The sequence below is a fragment of the Caretta caretta genome, chromosome 2 (assembly GCF_965140235.1).
Source record: "Caretta caretta isolate rCarCar2 chromosome 2, rCarCar1.hap1, whole genome shotgun sequence".
Lineage (NCBI taxonomy): Eukaryota > Metazoa > Chordata > Testudines > Cheloniidae > Caretta > Caretta caretta.
Window position 1 is genome coordinate 157,167,602 of NC_134207.1, and position 20,146 is coordinate 157,187,747.

At 47.1% G+C, this 20,146-nt stretch overlaps 1 protein-coding gene across 6 annotated transcripts in view; it reads right to left on the bottom strand.

Moving 5' to 3' along the window:
- Positions 1-20,146, bottom strand: part of COL15A1 (collagen type XV alpha 1 chain) — a 290,144-nt gene that overhangs the window by 92,930 nt on the left and 177,068 nt on the right. For all 6 annotated transcript variants that reach the window (XM_048839369.2, XM_075125516.1, XM_048839366.2 and 3 more), the window contains 3 exons: positions 6,045-6,107; positions 3,078-3,113; positions 2,431-2,565 (listed from right to left, as the gene is read on the bottom strand). In XM_048839369.2, coding sequence (XP_048695326.2) covers positions 2,431-2,565; positions 3,078-3,113; positions 6,045-6,107 — 234 coding nt within the window. The remainder of the gene's footprint in view (positions 1-2,430; positions 2,566-3,077; positions 3,114-6,044; positions 6,108-20,146) is intronic.

Here is a 20,146-nt window from a genome sequence, read left to right on the forward strand (position 1 = left end):
GCAGTGCTTTGCAGAAGAGATATGCTTAGGGCAATAAACAGATTGCCAACCAAATGCTAGCATTGCCCTAATGAAACTGGCATACCAACTTGAGAACAGGCACAGCATTGTCTTCAGATGGCAGAAGGAGGAATCAAAATGATCATGCAGGATCAGCAAGTCTATTCCTAGATGGGATTTCCAGCTAGACATGGGGAAAGGACAATCATCCTGATCTTCCTGGCTTATGATTAAACAAATACAGTTCTGCTATTCCAGCTCAGAGCTGGCTGGCCAATTTATGTTGTTGGAACCAGCCCTTTCTACACCTCTGTATGGTGCCAATGCAATGGGGCCCCAATCCTGATTATCTCCTGCAATTCTGGCAACTTCACACCACTCAGACTTAGGGGGAGGAAAAAGGCAAAATTTGGCCCTAATTAGCCAGCTGCAAATTCCCTCTGCACAAGAGACCTCTCGGTTGGGCTAGAGGGGCAAAGCTGGCGTCTATGTCAACTTCCCAGGGACCATGTGGGGATTGAGACAGAGCACTCTCAAACTTCACCAGCTCTCAAGGGGTTGATGGTCCTAGTTCCCAGCTGGAGTTCCTAATTACCTGGCATAAGGCATAGCCCCCTGTAGGGGCTCTGACTTATGTTGGGGTTTGGAACATGGATGGCCATAACTGGATCCTAACTGCAAAAAGAAAAGGAGTACTTGTGGCACCTTAGAGACTAACCAATTTACTTGAGCATGAGCTTTCGTGAGCTACAGCTCACTTCATCGGATGCATACCATGGAAACTTCAGCAGACTTTATATACACACAGAGAATATGAAACAATACCTGTGTGTATATAAAGTCTGCTGCAGTTTCCACGGTATGCATCCGATGAAGTGAGCTGTAGCTCACGAAAGCTTATGCTCAAATAAATTGGTTAGTCTCTAAGGTGCCACAAGTACTCCTTTTCTTTTTGCGAATACAGACTAACACGGCTGTTACTCTGAAACCTGTCAAATGGATCCTAACTGTCCTCATCCCATCCTGAACCAAGAGGTTCCCTAGTAACAAATACAGTGGTGCTCCTTAAAAACTAATGCATTGCCTGAGATATCTACTGGCCAGATTCTGGTATCTTTATTCTGGTTTAGTAGCGCTTTAGTCCATTAATAGTTCCATTGACTTCAATAGAATTACTTGGGGAGTAAGGTATGAATAAGGGTATCAGAATTTGTCCTTAAATAAGGACATAACCTCCGTATTTAGCATATTCAATGTATTTCCTAGAGTAAGTATAGGGAAGTATAAAGGAACAATGCAAACACTGAGGGAACCACATTTATATATCTCAGATAAAACTGACAAGTTCTAAAGGTCTCCACTCTATCCTGGATAAGATGTTTGCAAATTGTCAGCCAAACATTTTTTATTCCTCGTATAAAGTTAATCTTGGTTACTGGTCTGATGTATATTATGTCCTATACAGAAAAAAAAATTAGCTAGAGAGCCTTTCTTGAACTGAACAGCCAAACAAACAAGGAGAGAGAGGGTGACCCATACATAGGCATAGATGGAGGTTAAATGCCAACCTTTTAACCTTAGCAAAAATATGGATGTTTAAAACCCTACCACAGCCTGATCCTCTACCCCAAGTCTGCCAGAAAGGGAAGACAGAATTTACCTCAGTGTGTTTCACTCACAGTGCTGAGATTCAGATATTTTTCTGCACTATGAACTGTTTTCAGATAAAGGACTGAACTGAGCCCTAGGTGAGTTCAAATTTTAAAACAGAGGAGGCACTATATGCATGAATAAAATGCAATGTCTCAATTTTCATTTGTTTGGTTTTGTGAGAAAATGTTCCTATTCAGGATTACACCGCATGAGGTCACTACCAAATTTCTGCATTTTGTGTCTTTTAGGCTTGCATAACTGACCCACCTATACCAAACTTATGGCCTCTAAAATGATAGCATGTGAAAACTGGCATGTTAAAGCAGAACCCGAAGCTCAGGTTTAATGCGCAACAGCAGCTGTCATCATATATTTAAGTCTACACTATAAATTATTTACACACTAAAATAAACTACTAAAGTGGTTGTGAAAATTGTGTGATAAGAGCTTTAGCTTATAGCACAACAACAATTCTGATGTTGGTATTAAGATCACTGAATATTTATATAAAAGTAAGTTAAAGAAAGCAATTACCAATGAACAATAATTACTGCCAAATAGAGGGCTAAGTTCCACAGAGATAAAAAACAGCAAACAACTTATCTGTAGATTGGGAGAAAATAAAGTAAACCTGAAGAGAAACTTTATAGACAGTATTCAGTTTGATCAAATTTGTCTTAAAGATAGTTAGACATGAAAAGTGTTAATGAGTATGCTGTCCTTCCATTGAAACCAATAACTTTGTATATACAATTAACTCTTTTAGTAGAAGAGCACCTCAAATCCAAACCCATAGCCTGGGCCAGGTGGCCCCGGTGGTCCTGGTGGTCCTTGAGGCCCAGGCTTTCCAGGCTGCCCATCAGCACCTGCCTGGCCTTCTGGGCCTGGTGATCCAATATCTCCAGCATCTCCCTAAAGCAAAAGGGCAACAACATATGATTTTACTGAACATTTATTACAAGTAGATATAATTACAGGATTTGTCTGACTGAAAATTATGTTCACTGATTTAATTAGGCTGCAGAATAATAATCTTCTGGACTTCTTCCACCCAAGGATCTCAAAGCACTTTTCAAAAATTATTGAATTAAGATTTGCAACATCCTTGTGATGTAGGTTTTGCCTCATTTTATAAATGGGAAATGGAGACAATGAGAGCTGAAGTCATTTGCCCCAACAAAGCACGTCAGTAGTCAAAGCTGGGAACAGAACCCAGGTCCCCTGATTCTCAAGCCCTGGGCAAAAAAATATTGAAATATTACAAATATTTTCATTTTGTTAATCTGCTTTATCTTTGCTTTCTTTCAACTGTTTTCAGGAAACTTTTGATAGGCAGAATACAATGCCAAACTATGGGTGACACACTATACCTGAAGGATGTTGTTATGCTATACTTCAAAATAAACAAAGTTTGATCTTTTTACCTTTGGGCCAACTGCACCAGGTAGACCTTGATCACCCTGTAAAATAAAACCAGTGCCAGTTAATTGAGCAGGATTAAATGATTTAGGCATAGAGAACACAGATATATGTTCTGCTTAATTCAGGTTTCAGTGAATATCTTTGTTGTTGAATTTACTGAGGTCACAATGCTGGTTTATAATAATCATTAAAGCTGCTGGTTAAAAAAACAACCTTCAGTTGAGTAGTTACATCTGCAAATGACTAGCACTTCCAGCGTGGTTTGTAGACAGGAAGCAATCTAGTATTTTGATTATTGCAGCAGGTTTTAGAGGTTTGGACCACACAGAATCAAATATCAAGGGTGAAATCCTCACCCCATTGAAGTCAATGGGAACATTCTCATTGAATGCAATGGGAGCAGGATTTGATCCCAATCAAATTGTTAGTATGGCCCAGTCACAGAGTGTTAACACTGCTACAGATGTTTTTATGGTTCCACTGTGGTAATCTAGCAACCTGATTTTCTGATACACACACGATCTGTGACAGATCTCTGTTTGACAAGGGATATAGGAACCTTAATACACAAGCAGAGTTCCTGTATTCGGTGTTCTCTGAATGGCACAGGTCAGACACTGCAAATGTCAGCCTGCCTATGTGCTCTACAATGGATTGACATCCATCTGTTCTTCTCCCGCACTCAGCTTTTGCTGAAGCCTCTCTCACACTCCATCTCTTTTCCCTGCCGTTCTCTTCCTATTCAGTTTACAGAATAGGCAGAAACCCAGAGTATGAAAACAGTTAGTGTGAATGGAAAAAATCGCTGAGTTAATAGCAATACATATAATGTCTGGCCAAATACTATAGGCCCTACACAAACAGACAATGGGCATTTTGACATATGAGCACTCAACCGATGGAGTAAGCACCAATGATGAAACAACAGCAGACAAATAAAGAATGAGTTGTTAGAAAAAGGAATGACAGGAAGCATGTAAAACTACTCTCGACAGATGGGAATAGATTTGGCAGACTTGATGCTGCTGCTGTGCACTGACTGTTCTTTGAGCAACTGTAGCGTGCAGAGAGCTTCATTTATAATTTAATTCTTATCAAATTCATACAGTGAGGAAAATAGGCTCCGAAAGACAAGCCAACTGGCTTTATCCCTCTTTCTGAGGAACGTGCTCTGAATGAAAATGGCATTCTTCCAAGTAACCCCTCTCCCCTCCAGACTTTCACCCAACAATCTGAGATGCAGGTTAATTTAATTTATTGTGACCAGGCATCTTTATTCTTCTCAGGACCCTCCCACAGGAACTGATCTTGCCCTACTGAAGTCAACTGGAACTTTGCCATTGACTACAAAGGACACAAGATCAAGCCAAAGATGCCTGAGCTCTGGAACAAGGAACTTATTTTAACTCTCTCTGGTCCATGTTGGCTTGGTGTGGGGATTACTGGAGTAGCCACACAAAGGGGGCCAGAGCACCCCATGTGTACCACAGTATTGCCAACCCTAAATATTCAAAACTCATGATTCAGCCTCAACAAAATCATGAGACTGGCTTAAATATCCTGAGATTTTTTAAAGAAAATATTGGGGTTCTTTTTCTTTGCCTTTTGTTTTTTGAGCCTTTATGGTGCACTTAGGTCCCATTTTCCAGATTTTCTCTGCAACAATAAGGGACAGAAACTTACTTGATTTTAATGAAAACAGAGATTCCCATGCAATCACTTGACTCCAGGACAGGGGTGGGCAAATGTTTTGGCCTGAGAGCCACATTGGTGTTGCGAAACTGTGCAGAGGGCCAAGTAGGGAAGTCTGTGCCTCCCCAAACAGCCTGGCCACCACCCCCTATCCGCCCCTCCCATTCCCTGCCCCCTGACTGCCCTCCTCAGAATCCCCGACCCATCCAACACTCCTTGTCCCATGACCCACCCTCCTGGGACCTCCGCCCCTAACCGTCCCCCGGGACCCCAGCCCCTATCCAACACCCCCCCCCCCCCCGCTCCCTGTCCTCTGACTGCCCTGCCCCCATCCATACCCCCACCCCCTGACAGCTCCCCTGGGATTCCCACGCCTATCCAATGCCCCCTGTTCCCCATCCCCTGACTGCCCCCCCATAACCTCCACCCCATCCAATCGCCCCCTGCTCCCGTCCCCTGACTTCCTTCCGGGACCTGCTGCCCCTTATCCAACCCCTTCCTGCCCCTTTACCATGCTGCTCAGAGCAGCGGGAGCTTGCAGCCCCACCACCTGGCTGGAGCCAGCCACACTGCCTGCACTGCCCAGCAGGAGTGGCGGGCCAGAGCGCTGGCGGCATGGCGCGCTGAGGCTGCAGGGGAAGGGAGACAGCGGGGAAGGGGCCAGGGGCTAGCCTCCCTGTCCTGGAGCTCAGGGGCCGGGCAGGATGGAACCGCGGGCCAGATGTGGCCCATGGGCCGTAGTTTGCCCACCTCTGCTCCAGGAGCACCACCTTTAAGAAAACACCAAATACTGCAACACTCATGACAAAATTGCAAATGTAGGCAACATTGGCACCGTATAGGTGGTTTACACCTGCCCTCACATAGGCCAGGGCAGAAGGTGAAGATGAGAATGGACTATAGAATCCACAATTAAGTAGTTCCAGTGATCTAGCGCCCCACAAAAATGCAGCGGAAAATCTGTAGCAGGGAGCTGTGCTGCAGCTATAGGCCACTCTTGGCTGGAGGGGTGGATTTCACCTGCCCCATGTACTTTACTTGCATAAACCCAATTATTACTCTGCCTTTCTGTGGATGAATTACATGGAATTGTTGTACATTATCTATTGAATAAAATAGGACTAGATGCAACAGGACATTATAAGGTTGTTCAAACATCCATTTCAGACGTTTTACCAAGCATTAGGAGCTGGATTCAGTAAACTATTCAGGGCTTCCTGCAGCTCAGAAGCGACAAAGATTTTACGCAGAACTGAGCCCTTAGATTTTAAACTTACTTTTTCTCCTTTCTTTCCAGGAGGGCCAACCATTCCATCAAGTCCAGGATGTCCTTGGGGTCCCTGCAAATGCCAGTAGATATAAGCACCTGCCCCAATCACAAAGAAAATACCCTGCCCAAATGAATTTATTTGAACTAATACAACTTAAAAAATAAACTCTAATATGCCTTAGTCACCTCCTATTCTAGTGATTTGTATTTCTGAGTTTTCATTTATGATGTGTTGGTCTGTATGCAACTGAAGAGTGACACTAATACTTAATGAGAAAAAACTTTCATGTAAGGACTGACATTGCTTGCTATTATGGTCCTGATTCTGCTTTTCATGCAATCAGCAAGAGGTTTAAGTGTTTGAGGAGTGCAGGATCCAGTCTTCTGTCTACTTGGAAATGTTGGCATCTCTACTTCACGGGCCAGATCCTGGACTCCAACTCTTACCCCTTTGCACCATAGTGACAGTGCCAATGGGGTGGAGAGCCACCCTAACAGGGCACTTAGGGATTCCCCTGACGTCAGGGAATTGTTGGATGGCACGGAACTGGTAAAAAGCCCATTTACAATTTTTTTTTTATACAGGACATTGGACAGAAAATAACCCATAAGCAGCATTCCTGAGATGGACCGTGGCTGTGGCCACAGTGGAAGAGGATGGGGCTCAAGTGTGCAACACTCTAGCCATCTCCAGCTGGAGGAGTGACCATTCTAGCCAATATAATTTAGAGCCTCCCTTAGGCCCTTTTCCCTGTTCCCAATCCCCAGTCCTGCAAGGAGCTGTCTGACTGTTCCCACAGACAGGCCCAACACATGTTAAGTGAAACTGGAGGGGGCTCCTGGAGAAAGGAAGAAAGAAGAATGGGGAAGGGAATTTCGGGGCCCTTGTGAATGGGACTGAGACACAGGAAGAACTGTGGGGAGAGGAAAGAAGAAACAAAGAGAACAAAAGAGAACAGGGAAAAAAAGGGGAAACTCAGCCACACTGCCAAATTAAATGTGAAAATTTAATATGAAAAGCCAAAAAGGAGTTTGAAGAACAGCTAGCCAAAAACTCAAAAGGCAATAACAAAATGTTTTTTAAGTATATCAGAAGCAGGAAGCCTGCTAAACAACCAGTGGGGCCCCTGGACGATTGAGATACAAAAGGAGCACTTAAAGACGATAAAGTCATCGCAGAGAAACTAAATGAATTCTTTATTTCAGTCTTCACGGCTGCAGATGTTAGGGAGATTCCCAAACCTGAGCCATAGAATCATAGAATCATAGAATATAAGGGTTGGAAGGGACCCCAGAAGGTCATCTAGTCCAACCCCCTGCTCAAAGCAGGACCAATTCCCAGTTAAATCATCCCAGCCAGGGCTTTGTCAAGCCTGACCTTAAAAACCTCTAAGGAAGGAGATTCTACCACCTCCCTAGGTAACGCATTCCAGTGTTTCACCACCCTCATAGTGAAAAAGTTTTTCCTAATATCCAATCTAAACCTCCCCCACTGTAACTTGAGACCATTACTCCTCGTTCTGTCATCTGATACCATTGAGAACAGTCTAGAGCCATACTCTTTGGAACCCCCTTTCAGGTAGTTGAAAACAGCTATCAAATCCCCCCTCATTCTTCTCTTCTGCAGGCTAAACAATCCCAGCTCCCTCAGCCTCTCCTCATAACTCATATGTTCCAGACCCCTAATCATTTTTGTTGCCCTTCGCTGGACTCTCTCCAATTTATCCACATCCTTCTTGAAGTGTGGGGCCCAAAACTGGACACAGTACTCCAGATGAGGCCTCACCAATGTCGAATAGAGGGGAACAATCACGTCCCTCGATCTGCTCGCTATGCCCCTACTTATACATCCCAAAATGCCATTGGCCTTCTTGGCAACAAGGGCACACTGCTGACTCATATCCAGCTTCTCGTCCACTGTCACCCCTAGGTCCTTTTCCGCAGAACTGCTGCCTAGCCATTCGGTCCCTAGTCTGTAGCTGTGCATTGGGTTCTTCCGTCCTAAGTGCAGGACCCTGCACTTATCCTTATTGAACCTCATCAGATTTCTTTTGGCCCAATCCTCCAATTTGTCTAGGTCCTTCTGTATCCTATCCCTCCCCTCCAGCGTATCTACCACTCCTCCCAGTTTAGTATCATCTTTTGTAGGTGACAAATCTGAGGAATCATCACAGATTGAAGTATCACTAGAGGAGGTTTTGGAATTGAGAAACTTAACAGAAACAAGTCCCCAGGACCAGATGGCATTCACCCAAGAGTTCTGAAAGAACTCAAATGTGAAATTGTGGAACTATGGTTTATAACCTGTCCTTTAAATCAGCTACTGTACCCAATGACTGGAAGATAGCTAATATAATGCCAATATTTAAGAAGGACTCTAGAGGTGATCCAGGCAATTATAGACCGGTAAGTCTAATGTCAGTACCGGGCAAATTAGTTGAAACAATAGTAAAGAATAAAGTTGTCAGACACATAAAAGAACATAAATTGTTGTGCAAAAGTCAACATGGTTTCTGTAAAGGGAGATCATGTCTTACTAATCTATTAGAGTTCTTTGAGGAGGTCAACAAACATGAGGACAAGGGGGATCCAGCGGACATAGTGTACTTAGATTTCCAGAAAGCTTTTGACAAGGTCCCTCACCAAAGACTCTTACCTAAATTAAATTGTCATGGGATAAGAGGGAAGATTCTTTCATGGATTGAGAACTGGTTAAAAGACAGGGAACAAAGGGTAGGAATAAATGGTAAATTTTCAGAATGGAGAGGGGTAACTAGTGGTGTTCCCCAAGGGTCAGTCCTAGGACCAATCTTATTCAACTTATTCAAAAATGATCTGGAGAAAGGGGTAAACAGTGAGGTGGCAAAGTTTGCAGATGTTACTAAACTGCTCAAGATAGTCAAGACCAAAGCAGACTGTGAAGAACTTCAAAAAGATCTCACAAAACTAAGTGATTGGGCAACAAAATGGCAAATGAAATGTAATGTGGATAAATGTAAAGTAATGCACGTTGGAAGAAATAACCCCAACTATACATACAATATGATGGGGGCTAATTTAGCTACAACTAATCTGAGAAAGATCTTGGAGTCATTGTGGATAGTTCTCTGAAGACGTCCACGCAGTGTGCAGCGGCAGTCAAAAAAGCAAACGGGATGTTAGGAATCATTAAAAAAGGGATAGAGAATAAGATGGAGAATATCTTATTGCCCTTATATAAATCCATGGTACGCCCACATCTTGAATATTGCTTACAGATGTGGTCCCCTCATCTCAAAAAAGATATACTGGCATTAGAAAAGGTTCAGAGAAAGGCAACTAAAATGATTAGGGGTTTGGAATGGGTCCCATATGAGGAGAGATTAAAGAGACTAGGACTTTTCAGCTTGGAAAAGAGGAGACTAAGGGGGGATATGATAGAGGTATATAAAATCATGAGTGGTGTGGAGAAAGTGAATAAGGAAACGTTATTTACTTGTTCCCATAATATAAGAACTAGGGGCCACCAAATGAAATAAATGGGTAGCAGGTTTAAAACAAATAAAAAGAAGTTCTTCTTCACACAACACACAGTCAACCTGTGGAACTCCTTCCCTGTGAAGGTTGTGAAGGCTAGGACTATAACAGGGTTTAAAAGAGAACTGGATAAATTCATGGAAGTTTAGTCCATTAATGGCTATTAGCCAGGATGGGTAAGGAATGGTGTCCCTAGTCTCTGTCTGTCAGAGAGCGGAGATGGATGGCAGGAGAGAGATCACTTGATCATTACCTGTTAGGTTCACTCCCTCTGGGGCACCTGGCATTGGCCACTGTCGGTAGACAGGATACTGGCCTGGATGGACCTTTGGTCTGACCCAGTACGGCTGTTCTTATGTTCTTAAGAGTTTGGTAGCTAAACTGCCCAGAGATTCTGTCTATAGTGAGCGTGTTCAAGCCCAGGGCTGCAAAAGTGAGCAGTAATTTCCCTATAATTCCTCTTTATGGCTGCTGCAGGCCACTGTGGTGCTGGGCAACAGAACTCAGAGCAGGGAGACTGTCTCTCTGGTGCTTGCAATCAGGGTGGCTCTGTCCCCTTCTAGTGGTGGCTGGGCCACATGTAGAGATTGATGAGCCTGCTACAGTCACTGCTGAGGAGCCCCCCAGTTGGGCAGCATTTCAAGCGGCAGCCTGTACAGGGAATTGAGATTGTGACAGAGCACAAAACGTGGCAGGTGGTTTCCAAATGTAACACTGCACCATGGAGGGCGTTGTCAGCAACGAATGAATGAGGCCCTGCACCCCAAATGTTATTCCATTTGTCTGGTGCTTTTTAGGATGACCACTACTGGTCTCACATTTACCACCCTTCTCGCATCACTTTCCATTTTTACCTCCTGGACCCACTATAGTTGATACGGTATACATTTTTAACATTAACAAAATTGGAATGATTTTCATTATGTTTTAGGTCTATTTTATATTATACAGTGAATATTTTGGCTGGGAGGGTTGAATTAACATTAAAATTGTAATTAATTATTCATGATTATGATTATTACTCATGCAGTGTACAATGATCTAAAGTCTTATCGTCATATGGCTGCAGATGTGCTTTATAGCTTTGGAGTAGCCTCAAGTACGCTATTACTTTACATTTAAATTCTTCTGCATCACTGGTCTTTACAAAATTGGACATGAAAACCATTTTTTCAAGAAATGTAACCACATCAGTGCTGACAAAAGTTGCAATGAGCTATTTCAACTTCATGTATATTTAACAAACAAAACTATGTAATCACATCAATAACAGATGCTATTTAAAGCAGTTAGTAAAAGCGATATTTCCAGTTACAATAGGCAGTTTTTAATCCAAGCCTTTTCAAGACATGTTTCCAATAAGAGAGCTGTTAAATAACTAAGTCCTTGATTCAGCCAGGTACTTAGGCATAGGCTTAACTTTAAACAGATGAGCAGTGCCACGGGAATCAAGACTACTCACGTTTATGTTACACAAGGGTTGGTAGGGTTGCCAGGCATCCAGTTTTCAACCAGAATGCTGGTTGACCCCCCGACCGGGCTGTTAAAAGTCCGGTCGGCAGCACAGCGGGGGCCTGGGCCCTAGCTCCCTGCGGCACCCAGAAGCGATAGCCAGATCCCTGCAGCCCCTAGACACATGGGTGGCCAGGGAGGCTCCGTGCACAGCCCCTGTCCTGAGGGCTGGCTCCACAGATCCCACTGGTTGGGAATCACAACCAATGGGAGCTGCGGGCACGAGGGCAGTGTGTGGAGCCTCCCTGACTGCCCATGCATCTAGAGGCTGCAGGGACCTGGCCGCCGCTTCCCAGGAGCTGCGGTAAGCGCCACTAGGATCCTGCACCCTGAACCCCCTCCCTCCGCCCCAGCCGGGAATCGCCTCCTGCACCCAAACTCCCTCCTGGAGCCCACACATCCCCCCCCGCAACATCCCAACACCCTGCCCCAGCCCCCTCCTGCACCCCAAACCCCTCATCCCCAGCCCCACCCCAGAGCCTGCACCGCCAGCTGGAGCCCTCATCCGCCTCCTGCACCCCAACCCCCTGCTCAAGCCCAGTGAAAGTGAGTGAGGATGGGGGGAGAGCCAGTGACAGAGGGAGGGGGGATAAACAAGGGGGGTGTGGGGCCTCGGGGCAGGGGTGTTTGGTTTTCTGCAATTAGAAAGTTGGCAATCCTATAAACACGTGCTTCAGTGCCATGCTGAATCAGAGCCTAAATCCTGAAATTGCTGAGTGGATGAGGAAGCCACTTATGTTACACATGTAAATTACAGAGGGCCAGGCCTGATTTTCCTCTTACATACATACGTACATCAGTGTAACTCTGGAATAGCTACACTGAAACCAGCAGAATGACCTTGGTGTGAAAATCCATTTGCAAGTGGAGAACGAGACCCATGTTCACTTTAACAGCCTGATTTTAGAATCAGGATTTTTAATATTAATTATTTTATCCTAAAAAGGATTGATTCTATCATTGACCCCTAGATTTATACAGCATGTCGAAGAGTCATGAAATCTGCAAAACTTTAGTCAGATCAATTTCTCTAAAAGGCATTCAAATTCCTTGATTTTGGAAGAAACTAAAGTGTATTAAAATAAGGGAGATGAATAGCTTAGTCTATTCAGCTAAGTATACGCCCACAATTAAGCAGTTTTTACAAATTGTGGAACAACACACGAACACAGCCATCAGATGACAGTGTAGCATAAATGGAAGGGTTCACAACCTATAGTGCTGGTATAACTGGATCTATATTAGTGACCACACAGAGACCAGTACTGTGAGGAGTTGAGCACCCTGCACTTCAAGGACTTCAGTGGGTGTGGACAGTGCTCATTGCCTCAGATGTTCAGGCATCCTGGGCCATTAATCACAATGGAAGAGTTACCATTGATTTCAGTGTGATCAAGACGCAGATCCATAGGTCCCAAACCTGACACCCTTACTCATATGAATAGGCTTTACCCTTTTAGTTAGTGGTCACAATGGGACTACTCACAAGGGTAAAGGTTTTACAGGATTGAGACCACAGGCCTTGAAACCTTCAAAGGTTTATGCTTAACTTTACATTGTGACCATCAAAGTCAATGGGACGATTCAGAGTAAAGTTATGCACTTTGAAGGACTGGAACTATTGCCACATTCCATCTTCACAGCAGCCATAAAGCAGTACTGTGTGTACCATCAATAGTTGGACACACCTTGCACAGATAGTCGTACTGTCTACTTTTCACATGCAGAAATCCTCTGCAAACTTATTTCATTAGGCAGAGGCACATTTGACTTATTTCTGCTTTGTAAGCAATAGATCTCTAAGGCATCATCCAAATGGAAGTGTACATTTTGTATTGTGGCATCTGTTTTTTTTTGTATTGTATAGTAAAAGGCAGTTTAAAATTAAAGTTCATGAAATCCAACATTATGCCAAAGGTTAAAAGTTCACTTCTGAAGTCTAAATATGTATGTAAAGAATATATATTCCTTCACTTTCTTTTAATCTCCCAGAGTGAATTTGTAACATTTTTCAGTAAGTTTTGGTTATGTTCATTTCCAGGCCATATCTTTGTATTTACTTTTCCTTCTTTAGATGTAAAACAGCAACACTCAAGACACTGAAAATCAATTTTAACATACAAAAGCATTGCAAAGCGCTTTCTAAAGCAAAACTTGCAAGAGCAGTACATAAATGCAGCAAATAATGGACTACGGCAACAGATTGTCTTGCAAGATTTTTCAGTGAAATTCCTCAAACTTGCAGTAATACTCACCAGGAAGTCTGACCTGGTTTGGGATGTGATGTTAGACAATATTTTGTTCAGAATATCACAGCTACATGACTTCTGAGCAGCACTGCAACAAGAATTATAATGTTTTGTTTTTTATTGTAGGGCAATATCCTGATTCCAGTCTCTGGCTTCAGAGGTTTCTGACGGATGCAGAACCAATGTGGTTTTGGTGCAGGGGTTGTGAAAAGGAGAGGGAAGGAAACTGGAAGCTAAAGAGCACAACTTTGTGGTGGACTCGAGTGACAACTTCTCACAAATTATGTCAAAGCTATGGTCGAAGCCCGGCTCACAGGAAACAGTTGGGGGCGGGGAGCCTAGTTATGTAGATTCCTCTGATGATACTGCAACAGCTGCCATAGTAGTGAGTTGACTCAGAGAGAGGCCACTTGAAATGGAATTTAACAAGAGGGTCCAGCATGCAAGACATTGCAGAGTGGGTAGTGACTTCTGGTCTCAACAATGTCTTATCTGAAAAAACTTCCATTGATTTCAATGGCTTTGGATGAGGCCCAGAGTATGTACTTAACACTATCCCTATTCACAAAAGCATGCACTCAAGTGCTTTGCTGAATCTGGCCTTACTGCTGAATCAGTATCTGAGGCTATGTCTACACTACAAATTACTTCGGTATAACTTATGTCGCTCAGGGGTGTGAATAAGCCACCCTTCCGAGCAACATAAGTTATACCAACGTGAGCTCCAGTGTAGACAGATCTCCCGCTCAAATAGCTATTGCCTCTTGCGGAGGCAAGAGTTATTAAGCCGACGGGAGAGTTCTCTTCTGTCAGCTTAGAGCGTCTTCACAAGAAGTGCTATAGTGGTGCAACTGCATCAGTGCAGCTGTGCCGCTGTAAATGATGTAGCGTAGACATAGTCTTAGAATCTCAGGAGGCACTCAGCATCGTGCAGGATTGGACTCCCATGATCATGAATTGATATAGACTATGCCTGAATCTGCCCTGTGAGTTTATAAAGAAAACCCCACCATATCTAGTAGGCTTAGATTCTTGCTAGAGTGAAGGAATGTGTCAACAACAATGTATCACTTAGTGAGAAAAATGGTTTGGGGATTTCAACGAAGCTCAAAGGTTTTGTACCTCCAGAACTTGCTGAATCATTCTTAAGTGAGGCCAAAACACTTGAAGTACTTTAATGATTTTTCTCTTTCCAAAATTTCTTATTTTCCAAATTATACAATTTTCTTGATAATATTTCATGGACTGTAGCTGCTATCATATTCGATACCATGGCTGAATTTCTTACTGGTCAGAAATGATTCTCTGTCTTTTTGTGGCTGTTCCTCTCCTCTTCTCTCCCTCCCTCTCCTCCTGGTTGACCTTATTATGGAAGACTATCTTAACGAAGTGGGTAATCTTTAAAAAGGACGCCCAAAAAATAAAAAGGAAAACTTTTGTATATAAAAAATAAGATTCCTACTGTTTAGATCACAAACTGAGGTGTTTTAAATTTTAGCAATGCTAAAGAGATCCTAGACTCAAATGGGATCATTATAATTTCACAATAAATTTATACGTGGAACATCTCACCTTGAGAAAACCACTTGACAGTATTAAAGAAAATATTGACAGGAATCTCTACCATCTCTCTTAGCATATTTTGTTCCAAGAAACAATGCCAAATGAACTTTCATGATGATATCTAACACAAAACTCTTATAACAAGTGCTTTAATTTCAAGCTCTGGGAAGAATCAATATTTTGAATTGTAGGGAGCCAGGGTGGCTCCCCTCCGAACCAGAGGCGCTCCCCGGCCTGAGGGGCGCGCTACTGACTCCGGCCAGCGCTCCCCTGCCTGAGGGGCGCGCTACTGACTCCGGCCGGCACATCTTCCCACTAATTCCCCAACACCCGGGAGGTGGGGCCGAGGCCTGCCACGAAGACCATTGCTCTCCATCGCCCCTACGGGCTCGGAGGACCGATCGACGCCGGTCACAAGTGGTGGAGAATGTGGGCAGGCGATCCCAACCCCTGCCGAAAGGGGTAAGTGCGAGGGCGCCTCTGAAGCTCCCCTACTGGAAAGATGGAGATGGAAAGGCTTATCAAGTTCCTGGCTGAGAGCCAGAAACAGCAGCAGCACCAACTCGTGCAACAGCTGGGCGCCCACTAGCAGCAGTTGCTCCAAACCCTGGGGGCCCAGCACCAGGAACAACAAACCCAGTGCTTCCAGCAGCTTGCAACCCTGTGGTCAGGCCATGGTGGTGCTCAACCGGAGCGGGCAGCCACCCCGACCCCTCCCGCCCCACCGATCCGTCTGGCCAAGATGGGGCCTGAGGATGACCCGGAAGCCTACCTAGTGACCTTCGAGCGGGTGGCCTCAGTGGCTGGTTGGGCGCCTGACCAATGGGCGACACTCCTCGCCCCATATCTGATGGGGCTAGCCCAGAAGGCTTACCATGGGCTCCCAGATGATGAGGACCGCATTTATGCTCGAGTGAAAGCGGCTATCTTGGATGCCGGGACTGGCCAGACTTCGTCGAGGTGCTCCAATCCCTACCCACCAAAGAGGCATTCGAGGGAGCCCCGCCTGAGAATAAGACAGGACCTGACTCGAGCTCCGACCCTGGAGCGGAACCAGGCCCCACCCCCGGGCAGGAGGGCCTGGAAGTGGCGGGTCCCCCTCCTGACCCGGTGGACTTTAGCCGAGATCAAAGGGAGGATCCTACACTCCGGTTTGCCTATGAGCAGCTGGCCTGGGTGGATGGTGAGGTCGTGGAGGTGCAGCACACCACCCAGTGGCCCAGGTTTGAACTCAACCACGAGCGGCTCTACCGCCTTGACTGAGACCCCCAAGAGGTCCGGACCCAACTCGTGGTCCCCCGCATCCATCGTCAGGCTGTCCTGAAGCTTGCACATGACATCCCGGCTGCCGGACATTTAGGGCAGGAAAAAACTGTGGCCAGGGTCCTGGCCAGGTTCTTTTGGCCCGACGTCCACCGTGAGGTGAAGGAGTATTGTGCGTCGTGCCCAGACTGCCAACATGCAGCCCCGGCCGGGGTACGGAAGGCCCCCCTGGTCCCGTTACCAGTCGTAGGTGTGCCATTTGAGCGGGTAGCAATGGACCTGGTCGGGCCTTTCCCAAAAAGCAAGGCGGGCCATCAATACATCCTTGTCCTGATGGACTACGCCACCCACTTCCCGGAGGCCATCCCCTTAAGAAGTATCACCGCCCGCGCTATCGCTGTGGAGCTCGTGAAGATCTTCGCAAGGGTGGGCCTCCCACGGGAGATACTCACTGATCAAGGGACCAACTTCACATCTAAGCTGTTCCGCCAGGTATGTGCCCTATTGGGGATTAAGAAATTGCAGACCTCGGTCTACCATCCCCAGACTGACGGATTGGTCGAGCGGTTCAACCGGACCCTGAAGGGGATGTTGCGGCGTTTCCCCACCCAGGATCTCCGCCAGTGGGACCAGCTGCTCCCTCCTTTACTACTGGCGATTCGAGAAGTCCCACAGGCATCCACGAAGTTCTCCCCGTTCGAGCTCCTCTATGGGTGGCGACCCCGCGGGGTGTTAGACCTCTTGAGGGAGACTTGGGAACATAACCCGTCCACAACCCAGGGTCTCTTGCAATATGTCTTACAACTGCAGGGGCGGCTGGTGCGGGCGGGCGAGCTCGCGATGGAGAACTTAAACACCGCCCAAAGAGCCCAGGAGCAGCACTACAATCGGGGCGCCCAGGCTCGATCATTCGGGCCAGGGGACCGAGTGATCCTCCTACTCCCCTCGGAGGAATCAAAGCTTTTTGCCTGCTGGCAGGGTCCATATGAGGTCCTCCGCCAGGTAGGGCCGGTAACTTATGAGATTCGGCAAACTGGTCGCCGTAAGGAAAAGCAGATTTATCATGTAAACCTCTTAAAACCTTGGCAGGACCGGGAAGGGCTCCTAGTGGCCCCATATCCCCCCGAACCGGAACTGGGGCCCCAACCACCCGAGGAGTCGGATAATGGTGAACCCCAGCTAGCAGAGACACTCACCGTTGAGCAGCGAGAACAGGCACTCTGCTTAGTGAGGGCGTTCACCACGAAACCCGGGCGGACTACGCTCACCTACCATGTGATCCAGATGGAACCCGGGGTGGTGGTCCGAGAGACAACCCGGCCATTGCCGAGGCGAATGCGGGAGGCTGTAGAGGAGGAAGTCCAGGCGATGTTGGAGCTGGGTGTTATTGAGCCCTCCCAGAGCGAGTGGCGGAGCCCTGTCGTCCTCGTACCGAAGCCCGATGGGAGCCAGCGGTTTTGCATTGACTTCCGGAGGGTCAACGCCATCTCAAAATTTGACGCCTATCCAATGCCCCGCGTCGATGAGCTCCTCGACCGGCTCGGGGAGGCCTGTTATATCACCACTTAAGATCTCACCAAAGGGTACTGGCAGATCCCCTTGGATCCCAGGCCCAAGGAGAAGACCGCATTTGCCACCCCTTCAGGGTTATACCAGTTCACCCGGATGCCTTTCGGCCTACATGGGGCCCCGGCAACCTTCCAGCAGTTGATGGACTGGGTGTTGCAACCACACACGAAATACGCGGCGGCCTACCTGGACGATGTGGTCATCTATGGCAATAACTGGGAGGAGCATCTTAACCAAGTAGCGGCAGTCCTCCGGGACCTCTGCGCAGCCGGACTGACAGCCAACCCGAAAAATGTCAAATCGGGTGGGAGGAAACCACTTACCTGGGGTACACCTTGGGCCGGGGACAGGTCCGCCCCCTCATTGGGAAGGTCCAAGCACTCCAGGAATGTCCGGTGCCGACCACGAAGAGGCAAGTACGTCAATTTTTGGGCTTAGCTGGTTATTACCGGCAGTTTGTACCCCACTTCGCAAGCATTACGGCCCCGCTAACGGAGCTCTTGACAAAGGACAGTCCCCGGTGGGTGCATTGGTCCAACGAGTGCGAGATGGCCGTTCGAACCATCAAAGAACGGCTGTGTAGCGATCCAATACTCTTCAGCCCCGACTTTCATCGTGACTTTATTGTCCAGACAGCTGCCTCAGGCGTTGGGCTTGGGGCGGTCCTCTCGCAGGAGGTGGATGGGGAGGAACACCCGATTGTTTACCTCAGTCGGAAGCTGTTCCCCAGAGAACGGAACTACTCTGTCGTGGAGAAAGAGGCCCTAGCCGTTAAGTGGGCAGTCGATGCTCTCCGCTACTACCTCCTCAGGGCCCCCTTTATACTGGTTACGGACCACGCACCCCTGAAATGGCTCAATAAGATGAAGGACAATAATGCCAGGCTGATGCGATGGTATCTCGCTCTGCAGCCCTATGCCTTCACGATCCACCATCGGGCGGGACGAGACAACGCCAATGCGGATTTCCTATCCCACCTCGGAGAAGGTGAGGACGCCAGCTCCGAAGATTGGGAGCTGGATTTGAGGGGTGGGGTATGTAGGGAGCCAGGGTGGCTCCCCTCCGAACCAGAGGGTAAAGAGCCACCCTTTGAGCCTGAGTGGGCAGGGCCAGGCCAAGCTTCCGCCAATCCCCGGAAGGGGAAGGGTGGGACAGGAAGTACAAAGGGCGGGGCCCTCTGCCCAGTGAGGAGAGCACCAGGGAGGGAGGGAGACACAGGCTGCTCCCTCACGATCCTGCTGCTGACCCAGGCGAAGCCCTGGGCAAGGAGGAGCCTGACCTGGGGGGAAGGCCTGTGGCAACCAGGGCTGCCGGCCGCTGAATACCCAGACGACCTGGAGGGGCCTGACTGCAGCCCGGGCCAGCATGAGTCGGATACCGAGGGGGAGCGGGACTGGTCCGCAGCTGAATACCTGGAGGGACCGGAGCTGCCCGCAGCGGACTACCCGGAGGAGATGGAGGGACCGGAGCTGCCCGCAGCGGACTACCCGGAGGAGATGGAGGGACTGGAGCGACCCGCCTGAGAGAGACCGGGTAGGAAGTAGCCCAGGGGCCCAACTACACCGTGGGGTGGGTGTGTTTGGCCAGCGGGCGCGGACTGCCCCACTGACCCAGTGGCGGGACCTTCGCCTCCCGCCACTGTTAGGGCCCTGGGCTGGAACGCAGTGGAGTTGGGTGGGCCTGCGTTCCCCTACCCCGGCGCTCCCCGGCCTGAGGGGCGCGCTACGGACTCCGGCCGGCACACCTTCCCGCTAATTCCCCAACGCCCGGGAGCTGGGGCCGAGGCCTGCCACGGAGACCATTGCTCTCCATCGCCCCTAGGGGCTCGGAGGACCGACCGACACCGGTCACAGAATTCAAGTCACTGAAGTGGTAGTGACACAACCACATAACTATAAATAACTCCGCTTTGTCTTCTCCATAAAAGCAATTCAAATAAAACTTAAACCAATTTAAAGGATGGTATAGTATGAGAACAAGGAAAAGGTATCTAAGTACTGGATTTAAATAATAAAATGAAACTTCTTTGCATAGTTACGTTCTTAGGCTCCAGTCCTGAGTCTTATGCACAGGCTTAAAATGCTCATAGTGCATATCATTAAGCATGTGCTTACGTCCTTGCAGAGTCAGGGCCTTAGGGCCTCCTACTGTAAACTCTTACTACTTCGTGTAGCACTTATGAATTTCCAAATAGGAACTATTCATGATAATAGGGCTATGCCCAGTAGTAACTATTTGAAGAATAGGATCTTTAATGTCCTGTAGCAACGTTGTTAACTCTTACCATTTTTATTGCACATCTCATGATATTTGGTGTGTTTCTTTAAGCTCCAGCTCCCAGAGTCATGTGCTTAGGTAAGAATCTTAGATTTCTTTAAAAAAGTTTTTTGGCCAGTGTGGTTGCAGAGTAAAGCTTGAGAATGTGACTGAAATAACA